Below are 20,269 nucleotides of genomic sequence, written 5' to 3' on the forward strand. Positions count from 1 at the left end.
TAATAACTATTATATTCTATTCCCACTTCATTTTATTCCCACATAATAACTATTCTATTCCATTCTTGTTTATTCCGCCAACCAAACGTACCATAAAAGTATCATTAACTAAGTCAAGGTCTTGCAAACAAACAAATTGTCTTAATTTGGACTGAAAGGAATAGTGGATTGGAAAAATAATTAATAAGAAGGATTGATAATTTTCTAATGAATATTGGGACTTGATAGCAATGCTAAGAGACCAATTTTTCTTTGGAAAGTTGTGCTTCTAAAGGAAACCATAAAGTTTTCTTCTATCGTGTTTTGAAAATGTAAGGGGAAATGTACAGAGGACGAGAAAAGGGTGAGAGAACTGCAAATGTAGACCGCTATTGGGACAGCGACAACAGGAAACTTCTGGTTGACGAATTTAGAAAGGGTCATTGTTAGTACGAGCACCGTACTTGCCAACCTGTCCAAAGACTTCCTTGGAATCACCTATGGCGGTTCTATCAGGATCGTTCTTGAGAGGATATCCGGTGATTAAGAACTTAAGACTCAAATCATTTGAAAGTCTGGGTTTAAAATTTTAAAAAGAAAGAGACCAGATTCATTTATGAGATTTTTCCACTATATACCATACGCTTCAAATGCTTCCTCCATATCTTTCTGCTGAGATTGCCGCTGTAGGCTGTGCGGAGAGTGGATCGCCACTCGACAACGGTTGCTTAACCGGTGGGTTAGGGATGATGGTTCGTATACCAGAGCGTTTGGCCGCAGTGTTGGTGTGGCTTCTTTGATTTCTCACGGTTTCTCGTTCCCAAGTTATGGTTCTAATTAAAAAAGGGGAAGTGTGTTTCATGTTAGTCTTGTTGGTAATTACTATTCCGGAAGGGAAAAAATAAGCTAAAAATATTAATGGACGAAAATATCTTTCATCAATTTTTAAAATTACCATAATGCCATTTATTTCATTTTTCACATTTTCTCTCTCTCTTTCTACTCATTTGTCTCTCTCCTTCTCTCACTAAATTCCATCACCACCAAAAGGCGGCAAGATGATACCTCCACGGTTAGATTTCAAAATTGATGAACGATCAATTGGCATTCCTCAATCAAATTTGGTCGCGGAAGCAGTGAATTCGATGTCCCACAATTGGAATAAGCACTTCACAATTAGATCCAAGAAGCATCAATTTGATGCTCCTCAACTTAATCCAATTGCAAGGAGCTCTAAATCAACACTTCCTTACGCAGGCCACATCTCGAGTCAACAAGAAAAAAGAAAAAAAAAGACAAAAATGAATTTAAAATAAAAGTTTTAAGTTTTAATAATAAATTATAAAAAATTAAAATTTTAACATAAATTATAAAAATTAATTTTTTGAATTTAAAAATTAAATTATAAATTTTTAATATCTTATTATTTTCAATACAAAGAATAAAATAAAATAATATTAATGTTTTAATTATAAATTATTAATATTTTAAATGAAATGTAATTCTAAAAATTAAATTAAATTAAAATTTTAAATAACAATTTATTAATATTTTTAATAAATTATTAGAAAATCAATTATTTTCAATTAAAATCAAATATTATAATAAAAGATATTTTTATCTTTTTATCAACTATTCATTTACTAGTAAAAAGATATATTTACCCGCCAAACATTGAAATAATTTATAATAATAATTTTTACCATATTTCATTACATAAACCAAATTACATAATAAATATTCCTACCTTATTCTGTTCTTATAGAATAATCATATAATAAATATTCATATCTTATTCTGTTTTTATAAAATAATTATTCTATTCTTCTCTCAATTTTATTCTGTGAATCAAATGTTCTTTTACTATAGTCTACTATGATTATCAAAGCTTTGATTAGTCCTTAATAATCTTATAAAATATGGTTGGCTTGAAATAGGATTAAGATTGCACATTTAACATTTAATACCGTATAGTTGATCTAGACTAAATTTCTGCGTGTTTTAACTTTTGAAGTTGGTGCAAACTTTATCAACACAAAAGAAAAAAAAAGAAAAATGGTTTTATTTTTGTAAATAATTAATAATTCGTGGACCCAATTTTGGGAATGATATCTCATCCTTCTTTGGATGAATGAAAATTCACTTATTCCAAAAAAAAAATCTTATCAAATAATAATAATTAATTAATAACAATATCACATTTTGTCCTTAAAATTTAAAATATATATAGTAACTTTGGGTTTGTGTGACATATATAAGGTGTTTAGAGAATCAAGAAAAGCATTCCTATGAAGGAATACATAAATTTTGAACTCATTAAAAAAAAACAAAATTATGTTTTTAGGTTATTAAATAGCATTTTATACGAAGGTCCAAAATATTTCAAATCTTACCTATTTCAGATTTACATTTTAGCCTTCGTAAATTCATATTTGACCTTTATATATTGAAACTTTCTCAACATGCATTTAGCTGCATATGCTGCGGTTCATTCCCCTCAGTTGGGCTAGAGAAACCACTCATATGAAAAAGAATTAAAATTCACTCACATAATTAAAGCCAATTGACATGCATTCGAACCCAAAGAATTATATTTGAATCCCTATTTTTTTCTGAATCCATATGATCATCAGCCATTTCTGAATCATTTTTTAATTCCTTTTCTGACCTCTTATTTGGGTTCATGCATGGTTTGCCACTTACCCAAAATCTTGAAAATTTCTAAGTCAAAATCAAGCATAATTGATTACTTAATTATGACTCAGGATACCAATATATATATATAGTTTTTGGTAAGTATGTGGTGACTAATAATTTAATGCAATTTTGTAATTGTTCAGGAAATATATATTTGTATTTATTAATAACAAAATGCAAGCTACTACATATGGAAGAGAGAGATTTATGTCATAACCATTGATTAAGGGCATTAATTTCGAAAATCAAGAAAATTAAGAAGTAACTGTAAAAGAACCTTTTAGAAAATCATGTTGAATTCAGATTTTTTGAAACTTTTTTTATGTAAACAACATGGAAAGAAATCAACTGAGATCATGCAAACAGGGAAAATAAATTAAAACATACTCCAAAAGGCAAAAGCCATTGACTGCTTGGATGGGAAAAAAAATTAAAAGACTTTTTAGGATTCCTTTATCAAACCCATTTAAAATAATTACATTTAAATTGGACTCAAATTTTTTTGTTAGAACACCAAAAACAAACTTAGGAATACTGGTAAACATGGCTCTGCAGCTTGGTTTTGCCAAGGTTTTCTTTGCAATATTCTTTTTGGCATCCCTCGCCACAGCTCACAATGCAAAGACTTTCAATGTAAGAAATTATGGTGCCGTTGCCGATGGACGAAAAGACAACAGAAAGGTACCACTGTTGGATGCTTTGTATCTCCTTTGATTTTTTTTTTTTTGAGTAATTTTTTATGTGTATGTGCATGTATTCGTGTTTGTATAGGCTTTTTTGAAGGCATGGAGGGACGCTTGCAATCAAAAAGGAATTTCTCGGGTTTATATCCCTGGAGGAGTTTACGTGTTGGGAACAGTGGAATTCCTGGGTCCATGCAAAGGGCCAATAACGTTTTTGATGACAGGAACTGTAAGAGCTCCAGCCGGTCCTTTGAGTACTGATGAATGGATAACATTTCGATATGTAAACAAGTTGATAGTGAAGGGAGGTGGAACATTGGATGGTCAAGGAGCCTCTGCGTGGCCTTACAATGAATGTGACAAGAACTCTAATTGCCGGTCTCTTCCTATTGTGAGTATATTTTTAGTTTTCTTTATTATCAATGGTGTTGAGATTTCTCATTATTGATGACTTAATTATTGTTCTGGTTTTCAATTTTGACGCAAACATTTTGAAGAAAATTTTCCTTTCAGTTTATTATATCAAGTTTCTGATTCTATTTTTTTATAAATATTATTGGAAAAATCAATTAATTTTAGTTTTGTTGTTAGAAAAATGGATATCTAACTTTCTGATGGCCTGATTCAGTCAATGAGATTCGAGTTCGTGACGAATTCCAGGATTAAGTACATAAGATCAATCAATAGCAAAAATGGGCATCTCTCATTCTTCGCCTGCAAGAACGTAAATGTGACAAACATCGAGTTATCAGCGCCAGGTGATAGCCCTAATACAGATGGAATCAAGATTGGAAGCTCAAGAGACATCCGAATTTCGAGCTCCAGAATAAGCACTGGAGATGATTGCATAGCCATCCTCTCTGGAAGCACAAACATCGACATTTCCTATGTTTACTGTGGCCCTGGACATGGAATCAGCGTAGGAAGCCTTGGCAAGTTCCCCAATGAAGACGATGTGAAGGGATTGGTTGTGAGGCATTCTACTTTCAATGGAACAGACAATGGTCTTAGAATAAAAACCTGGGAATCTCCCTGGAGAAGCACTGCTTCCAATTTCACATTTGAAGACATTTTCATGGAAAAAGTTCGCAATCCCATTATTGTTGATCAGGCATATTGCCCCCACCCTCCATGCAATCAACAGGTAAAATTACTTTCTAATGGAAAATGTTTCTTGAATTATGCTCGTTCATTTCCAATATTGTACATATGGGGAACTAATCCTCTTAGAAAGAGTTTAACTGTTGATGAAATGTTTGTTCTTGGTATATATGCAGACAGCCTCTCATGTACAAATCAAAGATGTTACGTACAGAAACATATGGGGCACATCCAGTTCACAGATTGCAGTTTCTATTGATTGCAGCAAACAATTTCCATGCAAAAACATAGTGATGAAGGACATCAATTTGGCTCATCTTGGACGTGAAGGACCTTTAAAATCACATTGCTCCTATGTCGATGGCCACTTCTATGGCCGACAGAATCCTCCCTCCTGTTTTTAGTACTCTAACTTGAAGCATTTTCATTCCGAAATTCAGCTTCAGGTTTAGGATCTTTTACTCACTCTACATGTAATTCTGGGCTCATACAGCTGTCTGCAAATTTTCCGTATATGTAGCTTCTAGCTTTCTTTCTTTCCCTTTTTGTTTTTAATAAATGAAAATTTGTACTTGTGACTGTAATTCAGAATTGGGTTTAGGGTTATACATTGAACAATTGCTTGTTATTACACAAGATCCTTCGGATTTGAGTCTTATTTCCCTAAAACATTATGATTGTTATATATATGAATATGATTTTGTCTTGAAAAAAAAAAAGGAAACATTCCATAAATTTCATGGCTCATTTGTTTTGATTTGAACTTGCAATAATTAGATTCTAAAGTGTCAAGCTTTTAATCCTTGGTCTCTTCGAAGACAATTGAATCTAGAAGTTCATAATTCAAGAAAAATTAAAAAAAAAAGTTATAGAAATTCTTAAGTTTTTGTATAGATATTAAAATGCAGAAAATATAATTTTGTTAATGTAAAATTGGAAAAAAAATGATTAAATAGAAGTAAATAAACAATTGTTGATTTATTATAATTTTTTGTGTAATAATAAAAAACAGAGTATTGATCGGTTTAATCGATTTAGTATAAAAATAAAAAATCAAACAAATCAAGAATTTATAAAAAAAAAAAGTAATTAAATCAACCAAACTACCTCGTAAAACAAGACAGAATTAATCGAAACCAAATCAAATCGATTCGGTTAGATTCAATTGGTATTTAAATAAAAAAAAAAACCTTAACCGGTTAAGTTCAATTGGTTTTTCATTTTTTTTGTTTACTGTTATGCTGTAGAAAGAATAAAATGAGCAAGTGAAACAAGCCATAGCTTGTGGCTTGTGGGTATCACGACTCACAGTTGTTGATAGTTCTTTTATGTCTTTGGAGCTTTGATTGTTGTCAGAATTGTGGGTTAGTGGTGCTAGTTGTTGATATTGGGGACAGATTGTCAATTTGGGGTTTGGTGGGATAGACATCTAGAGAAAAAGAGAATTAGGAAATTAAAAAACAAAAAATCGGAATTAAGAACAAAATGAGATTTAACATAGTTGTAAATAAATTATTAGTTCGATTATTTAGTCTAATCGGTTGAAATATTTAATTAAATAAGTTAATTAAATAAAAAAATACTAAAATTGAAAAAATTGAACCTAGATAGCCAAACAAGGTTAATTTCGGTTGATTTTTTAATTTTTAACTGACTCTTGCAAATAGTTACAGCTATAATAATCTTAAATATTAATTAACTGTAAATCATATACTTTTATATTTATACTATAGTTATCAATATTATATAAAATACGATGCATATTATGTGACATATTACCATATTAATAAAAAACGATATAAATCAATATATCACATCATTTTGATTAAGTATAAAATATGTATCGCACGATATGTATACGATATTATATACTTTTTAAGTTTTATTTTAGTCTTATCTTTATTTATTTGTTATTTTCTTTTTTGTACTCACTACTATTAAAAGAAAAATTAATTAAAAAAATATTAAATATTACTTTATTCTCTCTGGATTACTCTCTTTTCTCATTACTATTTGAATACTAATTTTCTCTCTAGTTTTTCCTTTTAAAAAAACCTTATCTTTAGTATATTTCACATCTATCAAGTGCTTCGAATAACCACAGTCAATAAGCCAAATAATTTTTCGAATGTAAAATGCTTTATTTATAATTTTTTTTTAAAAAAGCTTTATTTATAATTAACATATATCAATTTAAAACATTTTAATTTTCGTAAGTTGGATCTACATAGTCTAACATTTTTTTGGCATGTAAAATAATACTATATGTTACAATATTAATGAAAAACAATACAAATTAATATGTTGCATCAATTTGATCAAATATCAAATTGCACGATATGCGTATAATATCATTTTTTAAAGTTTTATTTTACTTTTATTTTTATTTACTTGTTTTTTCTCTATTGTACTCACTAATATTAAAAGAAAAATGAATGAAAAGAACGTTGAGTTTTACTTTAATTATTCTTAGTTTTTTTTATCAAAGTATCGAACATATATCGCACGATATGCGTACGATATTGTCTTTTTTTAAGCTTTATTCTACCTTTGTCTTTATTTACTTGATATTTTCTCTCTCTTGCACTCACTATTATTAAAAATTATTTTTTAATATATAATTTAATGTCCAATCGATCTTTATATGTACAAAAAAAATCATAAAATTATAAATATAATACTTTTAAATACATTTATGCATATCAAACATGCACCAATTGACATAGTATTTGCTAGACTTTGGATAGAGATGGATGCAAAAGTAGCAATACAAATGATTTAAGAGGGCCATCAGGGATCTTCTAGGACTCGATATTTGCTGGCTTCCATTCGTAGATGCTTGAGTAGTATCTTGTTCCGGATTTCACACATCGATAGAGAAGGGAACCAAGCAGCAAACCTCCTATTAAATCAAGGGTATACGCATCAGAACTTGTAAGTATTTTCACAAGCAGACGGACGGCTCAGAGGTATCCTTAGATTAGACAAAGTTAGCTTACTATATGTTCGCTTTAAATGAATGTAAGGGAGTAGTACTCTTAGTTTATTATTCCTTTTTATTAATTCACATAGATTTTTGTAATATGGATGTGTTTCAATTTTATGACTGTAGCAAAAAATATGATCATAAAATGAAACACTCCATTCTAAGTGTTTATCATATTTACATTTTCTGTTTTAAACTTTATTTTAACTTATTGTCTCAATGTAATAGTGAGGAAAATCCGTTTTACGGTAGCATCAAAAGTTATGCACGTAAAATGGTTTTCCTTACTCTAGGTGCTTCTCCGAAACTCTTTCATGATCATGTAATTTGGAGATACGGTTCATGTCCCCCTCCTTTGTACTTTTTATTCGTAATTAATAAAATTTAACAAGGTTGCTGGGCCCTGCGTGAATTTCCAGCATAAAAAAAAAATATGCACCAATTGACATGCATCTGGACCCAAAGAATCATATTCGAATTCCTATTTTTTTATGAATTCATTTGATCATCAGCCATTTCTGAATCATCTTTTAATTCCTTTTTTGCCCTCTTATTTGGGTTCATGCATGGTTTGCCACTTGCCCAAAATCTTGAAAATTTCTAAGTTAAAATCAAGAATAATTGATTACTTAATTATAACTCAGGATACCAAAATATCTATATATGTAGTTTTTGGTAAGTATGTGGCGCCTAATAATTTAATGCAATTTTGTAATTCTTCAAGAAATATATATTTGTATTTATCAATAACAAAATGAAAGCTACTACATATGGAAGAGAGAGATTTATGTCATAACCATTGATTAAGGGCATTAATTTCGAAAATCAAGAAAATTAAGAAGTAACTGTAAAAGAACTTTTTAGAAAATCATGTTAAATATTTAAAAGCATGCAATCTTGGTAAGTGTTTTTTGCCGGATTGAAAAGAGACTGACCATAACCATATATGCATACCTATTATATCTGTTAAAGGTTTAAGTGCTGCTAGTCCCAATTTACACCAGTTTAAATGTTGTTTTTCCTCCTCTACAAAAGCTCTCGGAAATGATATACAACTTTAATATAGAAATGAAAAAAAAATTACTCTAAATAAAAAGATATTAGAGGTTTATTTTTATGATTTAGTAACTTAATTTTTTTTATAGGTTACCTGCTATGTTACAATAATAACAAAAAAACTTATGAATTGATATGTTGTATTTTTTTTATTAAGTATGGAACATGCATAGTACGATACATTTTCCTTTTAAGAAAAATGATACATCTTTTAAGCTTTATCTTATCCAATTAGCAAAAGCTCATTTATTTATTTATTTTTTTGGTTGAAACATAATAAACTATATTTTTATGGATTTTAATATTTAAAATTTAGATAATAGAGAAAAAATAATAAAAAATCAAATTACTCTTTTAACTCCAACATGTTAAATGTTTTTTAATTTTTAATTAAGAAATTAAAATGAAAAATATATATCGTTTAAGAAATTAAAATGAAAAATGTATATTGTATTTAAAAATAATTATTATTAAGGAATATGTGTAGAGTTTAAATTAAAGATAATTCAATTTATGCCATATAATTGTTAATTTTATTAATAAAGAATTTTTTTAAAAAATTTCTTTATTTTATATGTTTATATGTTATTTATAATTAATTTAAAAATTTATTACTTAATCTTATAATTCAATAGTCGATATTAAAAAAATAAAATTTTAATACATCATAAATATCTCAATTTAACAATTAAAATCTAAACTATATAAATTGAGACTCGTTAATTATTTTTTTTTAAGAAAAAAGAAAACCCATTAGCAGTATAGGGCTTCTCAGTTCTTGGGTTGTTCTTTCAAACTTGTAAACCAAATACAATGCTTTTGGGTCTTTTCGAGTGTACAATAATAATGGCATTCAATGCATATTACTTTATTTAAAGAAAGTAGATTTATTTAAACCAATAAAATAGTTACGGTTAAACAGGAAAATTGAAAACATTGTTTATGAGATAATTGGAGGAAAAACACTTGATGAGACAAGATAGAACTCCATCAATCCACCACATTTTAAGACAAACATAATAATAATAATTAAAAAACAAAACAAGTTCCCTTGCTTTATTCTATGGTTTTGTATTACTTAGGTTTCTTACTGTTATATTGTGGACACAGTGTTCCTTTTTTGGACCTCCCTTCTGTTAAACAAAATTGTAATTTATAAGTTAGAACTAAGAAGAATAAAGGCAGAGCTTGATAGGGTTTCAATTGCTGGCTCTGATTAGATTGCAGCATACTCTATCAAGCTATCAAGCAAAGGATGCAGGTTTAGAGCTCATTTCCAAAACTATTGAAGGAGTGCGATCTGGTGTATAATGACACCAGATCCTCACTCAGTATGAGCATGCTTAAAACCATCATTAGGAATACATGGAGACTTGGCACCAAAGAAACTCTAAAGATGACATTGTCAAAACAGAAGGGATGGAATAAGGTAAAAAATTCTCAAAGGTCAGGCTTCAATCCGAAGCATGGTCACGATATATCTTCAGTCAAAGATAAAAGTAACTGTTGCGACAGAAAAGATGGAAACAATGAAACAAAAGAAAGTTTCACCATCCCTTCAACACAACAAAGTTTCTCTCCACTGGGAAGTCACCCAATTCCATCCATGGACCTTAAAAGCCTTCTTTGATCAGTTAATGCAATGTTGGACGGGTAACCCGAGGCCTCACAGGTGTCTTTGAAGGACTTACCCTGAAAGTTAGGAAATTGAAACATAGCAGCATTAGCTTAATAGATGGTTTTTGACAAGAATTGAATTTAGAGAAGCAATTCAGAAACACACCTTATAGGCTGGGTTCCTAACACCATCCCACTACAATTCAGTGCAATTATTGCACTTTCCGCCTGTCATTAAAGGGGAAAATAATCAGACTAAGCCAAGGCACAAAACTTCATGCAGGCAAAATTATTGCTTAGCAAAAGTGTTAGGCTATAGGTTTCATTAACTCATTAACTGCCATCAAATCTTTTTGGATAAAATGTATGCACAAAGACATCATGCTTTCTGCTAATGATGATTGGTTCAGGTGTGCACACATGCATGCACAACTGATTTATGGCAAAAGTGGAAGGACAGATACATATCATAGCACAAACAAGCTGTAATGTGGCAAAAGAATTCAGTGGACGACAACCAATCAGAAAGAGAGTTTGATCATGCAACCTGTTCATGTAGCATCTATGAAAATGCTCTGCAATATCTTAATGAACTATGAAATAAGTCATTCAACTCACATGCACATACATCCTCTACAAGCAAAAAGGAAATAAGTGATTATATATACAGGATTATTATCCTATAAATCGACGGTGGAGTTTTTATATACCAAAAGCAGGGTTAGAGGGTTGCCATATCCCCGGTTAGGATATGTTTTAAAAAATTAATAAATTAATGGGATAAATAAAGGAACAAGTGGCAATGTTCTAACCCTGCTTGTGGAGTTCAAAAACTTCACCGGCGGAGTATAGAATAATAGACCTATATATATATATATATTTCCAAAGCGTATAGTGTTGTGCATAACAGCTCAGTAACCAAAGTCAACAGTGTCTCAAATGTGTTGCTGAAAAGAATTGAAAGAGAGTATATGTGGTTATAGGATTAATCAACCCAAAAATACCAAGTGTGCTATTCTAAATGTAAATTGCTCAAAATAAATTTTCAGGAACATAAAGAAGCACCTGGTAATGTATTTAGCTAGAGGAAAACTGAACATTCTCAAACAATTATGGTAGCATGCACTCAACAAACAACGATTATTTAATGTATTTTTGATTCCCTACTACACTATTTAAAACAGCTTCTCCTCCAATTTCTTTTGCTGCTTTGAACATGACTAAAGAGACGCCAAAACCATAAGTGCACCAAAAATTTAATGTATCTTATATCTTACACCATTCTAGTAAGTCACTAGTGGTTCATCCCATGACATCAGTTGCCAAAATCTACAAAAATTCTATCTCTACGATAAAAGAAAGATCCCTGAAACACTTTTACATAAGAAGCTAGAAGACATATTTGCCAGTTTATACATTATGAACCTAAATTTAGAGTACAATCATTACAAAAGCTCAAGAGGTGTGGGTTGTCCAAAACAGTGACATGACCCTATCCAACCAAGCAAAATATAAAGGTAATACGACTACTACTATTATAATAATTTTAGTACTACCTTATCATTTAATCTTCTTGATATCATTACTAATGCTCAATGCCTACCGCCATCAGATAAAAGGATTATCTCCGGTCAGATTTACCAAAAACAAGTGAATAGATCATAAATTGATAGACTGCTAGGTCCTTCTTATGTTACACACCACAGGCTACGAAGGAAGGTTAACAGTGAGGACATGTCAACAAATAACAAGATTTGAAGCAAAGGTTACTGCATAAATGGAGTGAACCAGCCAACTAGTGTTCTCAATCACAGGATTTTGTAGAATAAAGTAATAAACTCTTGTTTGTTTATTAGTACATTAAAGATAACAGTTCCCAGATGTCTGCAACCAATTTCAGAGAACATGAATTTTTTCTCTTTTTGTGCAGAACAGAGAATATGAAAGTTGAAGTCAATTTTTGTTTCTCAAAGCCACTGTCCACATACTATCATCACATAGGTGAATTCATGGACTAAAATTTGAACTAAACCCTATCTTTCTGCATGGAAAAGGTTGCCATCTCTTTCCCCCAACTAAACATATTACAGTCAAATATATAAGACCACAAAAGAATTAACTTGAAAAAGAAGCTGATCTTGCCTAATGAGAGAACATAAAATCGCTTGAAAAGACCATGTAAGGTCATATGGTCAAGCAAGCCTTAACGCCTTTTAGTGGCATAAATTTCTGTAACTTCTTAGTACTATTACTAATATAAGGTCAATGGTTGCAGCAAATCTGGATGTAGATAAGAAGACTGGTTCCAAAAAGAAGTCATGTTTTACATAGACTTCATTTGGAATCCACTAATCATCTCTAGTTTAATGTAAATTTCTAGAGGATATGAGGTGAAGTTTTCACCCAAAGAAGCTCACTAGTAGCAGGTACATTGAGCATAATCAGACCCAGAAACATAGTTTTCAACGCATCATAAACATAATCTCAACATGATTTTGAACCAAAATCTTTGTCAACATTAGTTCTGTAAACATGATCTTACCATGGCAAATTCAACAAAAGCAATACGGGTTGAATGCACATGATCCCCTAAAAGCCTCAAGCGAGTGACCTGAGAATTAAAAGAAAATGATATCAACCTTCAACAGACCTCTACCTTTAATCTCCATGTCAAAAACAGTTAGAGATAGGCACACATCATTTTGATACTGCACTAACCTCACCACAGGCCGATTCGAAGAAATTCTTCACTTCAGCTTGAGAAACCTACAGTCAAAGTGAAAATGCTTGTGAAGATTAGATCAACTAAATGAAAAAGTTGAAATGAATAACGTACAATCTAATGGAAGAGATGATAACTAATTACTGCTATTATATAAGTGCAGAAAAAACCTCAAACATTCATGTGAGTAAACCAAGGGTTACCTTCTTGTCAATATTTGTACAATAAACTGTCCTGGTACACATTTCCCTTTCATCTTCTGACTGCATTTAGTTAATATAATCATCAACAGTGAAGGCTAGAAAGAAATGTATACAGTGAAACTCCAAGAGCTATATAGTAATGGTGAAACAGCATAGCACAAAGTGAAGCATTCTTCAAAAATGAGACAACAAAGAGCCAGAAAGTTATTCATCCATACCCTAGGGAGAAATGTAGGGTTCACAGGAAGGATGGCAGTTTTTGAAGGCAAAACCTTAACAGGATAGAAGCCAAGCATGGTCCCACCAAGGTTCAAAGCAGCTCTTGCACCTTCTGTGAAAACAAATTTCAATAAAATGTAACATGGGAATAAATACACATTGATCTATACAAGAAAACTTTAATTTCAGTTTACAGCAGCTGCTTACCTTCATCTGCAAATTCAACAAATGCAAAGCGAAGAACTGAATGTGGATCACCACAAACTCGGCAATCAACAACCTACAAAATAATAATTCCCAATCCACTTCAGAATTGTCATATATATAGTATCTATCACATAAGCTATCAAGTGGAAAGCAATCCTATCAAGTGGTACCAACCAAAGACTCAACATCCTTTTTTCTCTCAAGAAGAGAGGAGAATACAAAAACTTCAAAATCAAACTTAAAAGTTCTATTGGCATTTAAGAATGTTCTAATAGAAGAACCAAAATATGAAATAAAGACCCATGCTTCAATAAGATACAAAAATGGAAAACTCAGAGGCTTTTGCACGTATCAGAGAGTGAGAGAGACTCTATATATGGAAATGATAAAGCTAGAATGCTGTTATAAATAATTCTGCTTTTCTTACGAAAGAAGGATAAAGTTGTGCAATATACAGCTTTGGCCAGGAGCAAGAGATATAACAACAAAAGATTTCAAGTGAGTATTGTAACTTACTTGTCCACAATTACTAAATAAGCCAGCAAGCCGCTCTTCAGTAATCTAAAACAAAGAAAGAAGTGATTTTTTATAAGTGACTTCTCCTAATCAGAATGAAACAACATAAAAATTACAAGAATGGTGATGTTGGCCTTTGTTTGAACTTACAGTCTGATCAATATCAGAAACATATACTGTTCGCCTAATACTATCTTCTCTTTGAGCTCGAAAAGCTCTACCGTTAAGCCTTCTTCTACCCTGGTTGTAGTTATTTCTTCTCTGAAAAATACAACTATAACCATTTACCAAATTTAACCAACGTAAAAAATTAACAAATTCAAGATCATCACGTGTCCATATTCAGCATAACATCATCCCACATATGACAGAGGAAGAAAAGCTAGCTCCAATCCAATCAAAGTTCCAACAAGTCAATCAACGTAATAATTAGACAACAATTAGGCAGACTAAAGCCCTTGAAAGTATAAATGCCAGCAAAACACAACAATTTGTTAATCCAAAGAAAAAAGAAATAGAAACCAGTTCAAAATGCAGAAATGAATAGGCAAAGACACAGGAAGCAAATTGCCAAATTAAACCCATTAGGATTGCAAAACAAAGTAAACCCTTAAACCCCAATTCAACTATGCAATCAAAACCATATCCAACCCCAAAACCCTCATCATCAGCAAAATTACAAGGAAATAACATTTTGCAACAACAGAAAGACAACCCCAAAAAAAAAAAACTAAAATTAGAAATTAACAAATACCTAGCATTCAAAACATAAATGTAAACAAAAATGCAATTACAAAAAATGTAAATGATCCGTGAAAAAAAATTACCCTTCTGTTGGAGAAATTCTCATTCCCAACTGATTGCTTATTGATAGGCACCTGATTAAAATTATTATTAGTATTATTATTATTGGTCTGATTGTGATGGTAAGATGATGGGAAAAATTCTTTGGCCAAAGGATTCAACTTTGTGAACATATCAACCAACTTCTGCACATTAAATTCCTTTGATTCTGATTTGGCTTTCTCCACAACCAAATTGTTGTTGTTATTGGCAGCTGCTGCTGCTGCTGCCGCCTCACCTGACTTGTCAGCAACTGCAGCCATGGAATCAAAACCCCCCAAGAAGAAAAGGACAAAAAACAAAAAACCGAATGACCAGAAGAAATGAGAATTTGCTTTTGTAAATTTATTCTCTTTATTTCTTCTTCCTTACTACAGAGCAAGAAAGTTGAGAGCTTTAGAGAATTTTTTCCCCTTTTCTTGATTGTTGATGCCTAATAATAGATACCCATTTAAAATAAAATTGTCTAGAAATGGAAATAAAGAGAAAATGCAGATTGGGTTTCCTTTTTTTTTCAATTTGGGTGTGTTTAAATTAAATGGATAAATATCTCAAGATTATTAAAGGCAAAAAAAAAAGAGAAAGTAAAAGAATTAGGGTTTTTGGAGGAACTGATATGAATGATCAAAGAAAAGAAAAAAAAGGGAGAGAGAGGAGTGGAGGAACGAACAACAGTTGATACTTGTGGGGTTTCTTTTCCTTTATTTTCTTCCCAAAAAATAAAAAGGGAAAAGAATTTGGTGGAGACTGGAGAGAAAGAGAGAGAGAGAGAGAGAGAGAGAGTAATAACTAATAAAGTGAGGGAGGTACGTTAAAAATAGGAGTGGGAAGGACAGCTATAACGTAAAGATGACTTAAGACTTTTGTTGGTTTCTATTTTTCTCAAAGTTTTTTCTTTTTTCTCTTTTATAGTTTCAATGTGAGGATTGGATATGTCATCATCATCCATACTCACTGCTATTTTCTGGGGTTTGTTGGGATTACAATCCCCTATTCATCTTTTCTTTTTTTTTTTCCTCCTAATTCCCATAATTCTTATCTTTTATTTTTATCATAATAATTCAACCTTCTTAATTTTTTTTAAATTATTTTATATTTCTACGAAATTATTAATACTTGTATTCAAGGTCGTAGGAGTCTATATTATATAACACGATGATGAATTTTCAATGTGGTTACCATTGTTTACGATAATAAGCTTAATGTCTAGTTCGACTACATTTTTTAAAATGGTTTATCCACTTTAAGTAAAATTGAAAATAGAGGTTTTGTGGGTAAAATTTAGAAGTTTGAATTATTTGTCAAAATGAAGATGTTTTTAATCAGTTCACATAGTTGCAATTTGGCAATGCTTTGTAAAAAGTTCTATACCAAATATATTTTGCCTAGTTAGGCCAAACATTGGTTATGTTTTATCAATAACTACCTTGCCAAAATACTTAATTTAATTCCGAATCAATTATTGTAAGATTTTAACTTTTTTTAAGAGTGTATATTATCGATTTTGAGAGAAATTATATACGAGAATAATTTAATACTTAATTCTCCATCAGTCACTTTGATTAATTTTATTATTATAGTATTTTTAAAAAGCGAGTTTAGGGCGTTAATTATAATTTATTTGTGATGTTATGGTTTAATAATTTAATTCTTGTATTTTAGTGCTTGGCGGCATGTGAAAACAAGAAATCAACGTGATTTTGGTGTGTTTGACAATTTGGTTTATGTTAATGCAACGCTGATGTTTTGTCTTGTAACGTGGTAAATAATTTCAGTTGCTCAACTAAAGTCAATTTGTTTTGCCATGACCATTTCGTTGGCAAGTTATTTGACAATATTGAACTCTCTTTGATTCTTGAAATAAAGTTTAAAAAAGAAGAATAATTTTTTTTTGCTAGAAAAAGAAGAATAATTAAAATATTATAAAAAAAAAAAACCGAAAAGGTCGATGCATTATCTTAATGGAATATTTAAATTTCTAAAAAAAATGGAGCACTAAGATTATAATAAACCATTATTAGTTTCAGAAAAAGGCTTAATATATTTAATAATTCAAGCCTTTCCCCTTATTTTAATATTAAAAATTTCTTTCCTGGAGTCAAAATTTCTTTGTGTGAAGTTCATAGAATCACATACTTGATGAATTATAGTGGAGGAGAAAATAGTTGTATATGTTAAAAGTTTAAAATGAATCAATATTATTTTAAAAAATAAATATTATGAGAAGAAATACGAATGTATCATTGCTAATTTGGCTATAAAATTAAATATTTAGAGAGAAATAGTGTTTAAAATATAACATCTCAAGGGCTACAAATTTGAGAGTCGAATTCAGGTCATGGTACGAACAAAATAAGATTTATAAAAAGAAAAAAAAATAACTTTTATGGTATAATTTTAAAATTTTTATGTAAAAAAACAACTATATATATTTAAACATTTGATTCATTAATTGATGCATAATCTCTTATTTAAAAAAAATTCAAATCCTCTTCCCCTAATTAATATATATATATATATATATATATAATGGTGAAACTAATTTGGAAAAGCAAACCTAGAAATATAGGCATTGAATAAATGTGTCCTAATTTATCAATAAACTTATTTCCTTTTTAACACATTTCATTTTCCATCCTTCTTTCTCTAGATTTCTTCCTTGCTACCATCACCCATGTTGAATACTAAGTTGTCCCTACTCTTTAATTTCCTTTCCTTTTTTTCTTTGACTAAATATTCGTTTTAAGATTTAAAGTTTGTCAAAAAAAATTCATTTTTTTAAATTAAAATGTACCATTTTAGATTTTACCCATTTAAAAAAGCCAATGACAAAATATAGTAAATACAATCAATAAGTCTAATGCTTTTCTTGAAGGTAATCCTTAACAAATATAGATTTCAATCTTTCAATCTTTTAATCTTTTAATCTTTTAATAGTAATTTATTCATTTTTATCTTTAATTTTTTTTAAATGGATAAAATTGAAAAGACTGTATTCTAATTTGAACAAAATAATAAATTAAATTTGAGCATATTACCTTTTTCTTTTTTATCTAGAGCTCAAATTTGTCACTTTTAAGTAAACTGAGGACTATCAACATCTCCCATCAAATGCCTCTTAATCAAACTCCACTAGCAGCTTGAACATCACCTTCTAAAGTCGATGTGGATCATAATTGCACTATTAAATGGGGTTGGTGATTATAATTATTCCAAATCTAGCATCTTTTGGGAGCAAAGGTTCTTAATGATTTGATTTTTTGTTGTCTTTGGCTGAAATTTCACACCAGCTACTTATGTCTAACCAGTTTGGATATGTTCAAATGATATTGATTGCTCAATGACATGTTAGGGAAATGTCTATATTAATAATAATACTATTAATCATTACAATAACAATGTTAATATTGATAAAAATTGATAATATTATGATATTTTTTTATGAAAATTACTATATTCCGTTGCATATGAATTTTTATTTCGTGCGACAATAATTTATTGATCCAATTTTAAAAAAATGATTAATTAATTGATAGATCTTCTCATCAATCATAGATCTCGTCTTGAATTTATTCAATAAATTATTATCATGTTAGGTATAAATATGATTCACACTCTAAATTTTCATATCATATAAAGTAAAATATTTTTTTATTTTAGAATCGAGAATTAATTTAAATTTAATTTTTTAAATAGAAAAATATAATATTAATTATTAAATTAAATATTCGGATACATCGATATTTTTAGATTTATTTTATTTGTCGAATTTTACAGTCATTTAAGGAGCAAATTTAGAATTTGAAAATTTTTAGAAGTAAATTCTTAGATTGAGAAAAATATTAATATGAATTTAGAGCATATGAAACAAGCTCTAATATAATAACATTAAATTCTCAAAAATTATAATAATAAAAAAAGTTTGGGTAGTTGGAGGGCTAGAATTGGTATCGGGGGAGCTGCCAAAGATAATGAAAGAATTTCTGACATTGAGAATCATATGTCTTTTTCCTCAAGGCTTGCTTTCCATTCTTTATCTTTTATTACTAATTGATTATTTTTGCTATACATATTATATTATGGTTTGCGTAGCCCAAGGCTGTTAGTTAGAAATTAATATTATATATATTTTTGCATATGATTCTTATTTATTTGCCTAGAATTGTGGGTTGAGGAGTGTGTTATTAGATGGGTGGGTTCACAAAGTGACAAGCATCATTCACTTGCAATCTTTATTAAATGCTATGCAAGTTGCAACGTAATGGTGAAATTATTAGAATCATTTTTCTCATTTCTATTTTTTTTCTTCACTTTTGCACTTGTTGCTTGTCCAAAATAAAACACACCCCAATAACACTATCTTTTGTACAACCTAGAGATTCTATACTCAGCTTACTGTTTTATTTTTTTTATAACATGTTTGGTTTGTAAAATAGAATATTATTTTATAAGAATACAATAAAATAAAAATAGTAAAAATAATTATGATATAATTTGATTTATAAAATAAAAAATTATTTTATAATTATTTTAATATTTAGTTGACAAAAGTAATTTTAGAATAATAAAAGGATAAGAGATAAAACATATCTTTTACTAACATTTATATTTTTTAATTTGAAATATAAATTTTTTATAATTTATTAAAGATATTAATAACTTATATGATTATTTACTTTGAAGTGTGAATGTTTTTGATAATTTATTGATAATTAAAATTTTAATTTGAAATATTAATTTTTTAATTTTTATAATAAAATATAAATAATTTATAATTTATTTAAAATATAACTTTTACTTTCATTTTTTTTTCTCTATTTTTATTTTTGTTACTTTCTCTTTTTTTTTCTTTTCTTTCCTCTTTCGCCTCTCGATCACACGAGATGTAGCTAGTGCAATGGAGCGTTGTGTTGCCACAACAGTTGGAGGACAACAACAATGGAGGAAATTTAGAGAGAGGATTGAGGTTGATGTGGGAGAGAGAAAGAAAAGGAAAGACATTTACATGTTAGAGTTGGATTTTGTTATATATAAGGAAATAATTTTACAAAATGATTAAGGGTACTTTTATCTAAGAAATATTTTGGTTTGTTCCCATGGTGCGGAATAACTATTGTTATTGACTTCTCTCGAAATGGTTTTTTCTTAGAGTGGTCATTTCTCATATCAAACTCAAGCATAGGGAAAAAAATTGATACCCCTAACCAAATATGTTGACTGCTTTTTTTACATGTTTGGCTGAAAATAAAAGAAAAACTCTAGCTCTATGTATCAATATTAGTCTCTTTTTAGTAGAATTGATACAAGAATCAATAAGAGAGTAACTCAATTGATAAGTTTGTTTGCCTTGATATAAATTATTTTATAATGTTCGAATTTATTTTTGATCCTCTATTGGTGTTAATTTTGAATGCATGATCTTTGTAGGTACAACATATCT

At 29.6% G+C, this 20,269-nt stretch overlaps 2 protein-coding genes across 2 annotated transcripts; one reads left to right on the plus strand and one right to left on the minus strand.

Moving 5' to 3' along the window:
- The first annotated feature begins 3,219 nt into the window (after positions 1-3,219).
- On the plus strand, positions 3,220-4,864 carry LOC18594528 (Pectin lyase-like superfamily protein). Its single transcript, XM_018124343.2, has 4 exons — positions 3,220-3,357; positions 3,448-3,750; positions 3,988-4,503; positions 4,637-4,864. Exons 1-4 carry the CDS (start codon positions 3,220-3,222, stop codon positions 4,862-4,864), a joined length of 1,185 nt encoding a protein of 394 aa, XP_017979832.1.
- A 4,993-nt stretch (positions 4,865-9,857) lies between these two features.
- On the minus strand, positions 9,858-15,234 carry CID9 (CTC-interacting domain 9). The gene is made up of 10 exons (XM_007022109.3): positions 14,814-15,234; positions 14,137-14,247; positions 13,987-14,031; positions 13,471-13,543; positions 13,263-13,375; positions 13,045-13,104; positions 12,838-12,885; positions 12,662-12,730; positions 10,286-10,347; positions 9,858-10,194 (listed from the first exon to the last, which is right to left on the minus strand). Exons 1-10 carry the CDS (start codon positions 15,090-15,092, stop codon positions 10,137-10,139), a joined length of 918 nt encoding a protein of 305 aa, XP_007022171.3. The 5' UTR covers positions 15,093-15,234; the 3' UTR covers positions 9,858-10,136.
- Between the last annotated feature and the right edge of the window lie 5,035 nt (positions 15,235-20,269).

The sequence above is a fragment of the Theobroma cacao genome, chromosome 7, assembly GCF_053813885.1.
Source record: "Theobroma cacao isolate CCN51 chromosome 7, ASM5381388v1, whole genome shotgun sequence".
Classification (NCBI taxonomy): domain Eukaryota; kingdom Viridiplantae; phylum Streptophyta; class Magnoliopsida; order Malvales; family Malvaceae; genus Theobroma; species Theobroma cacao.

Excerpts from the sequence above, each read along its gene's own strand:
- LOC18594528 (XM_018124343.2), top strand. The coding sequence starts at position 3,220 with ATGGCTCTGCAGCTTGGTTTTGCCAAGGTTTTCTTTGCAATATTCTTT. Across the intron at positions 3,751-3,987 it reads ATTGCCGGTCTCTTCCTATT|TCAATGAGATTCGAGTTCGT; the intron begins GTGAGTATATTT and ends GGCCTGATTCAG. Across the intron at positions 4,504-4,636 it reads ACCCTCCATGCAATCAACAG|ACAGCCTCTCATGTACAAAT; the intron begins GTAAAATTACTT and ends GTATATATGCAG.
- CID9 (XM_007022109.3), bottom strand. The coding sequence starts at position 15,092 with ATGGCTGCAGTTGCTGACAAGTCAGGTGAGGCGGCAGCAGCAGCAGCA. Across the intron at positions 13,376-13,470 it reads TGTTGAATTTGCAGATGAAG|AAGGTGCAAGAGCTGCTTTG; the intron begins GTAAGCAGCTGC and ends TTGTTTTCACAG. Across the intron at positions 12,731-12,837 it reads TCGAATCGGCCTGTGGTGAG|GTCACTCGCTTGAGGCTTTT; the intron begins GTTAGTGCAGTA and ends TTTAATTCTCAG.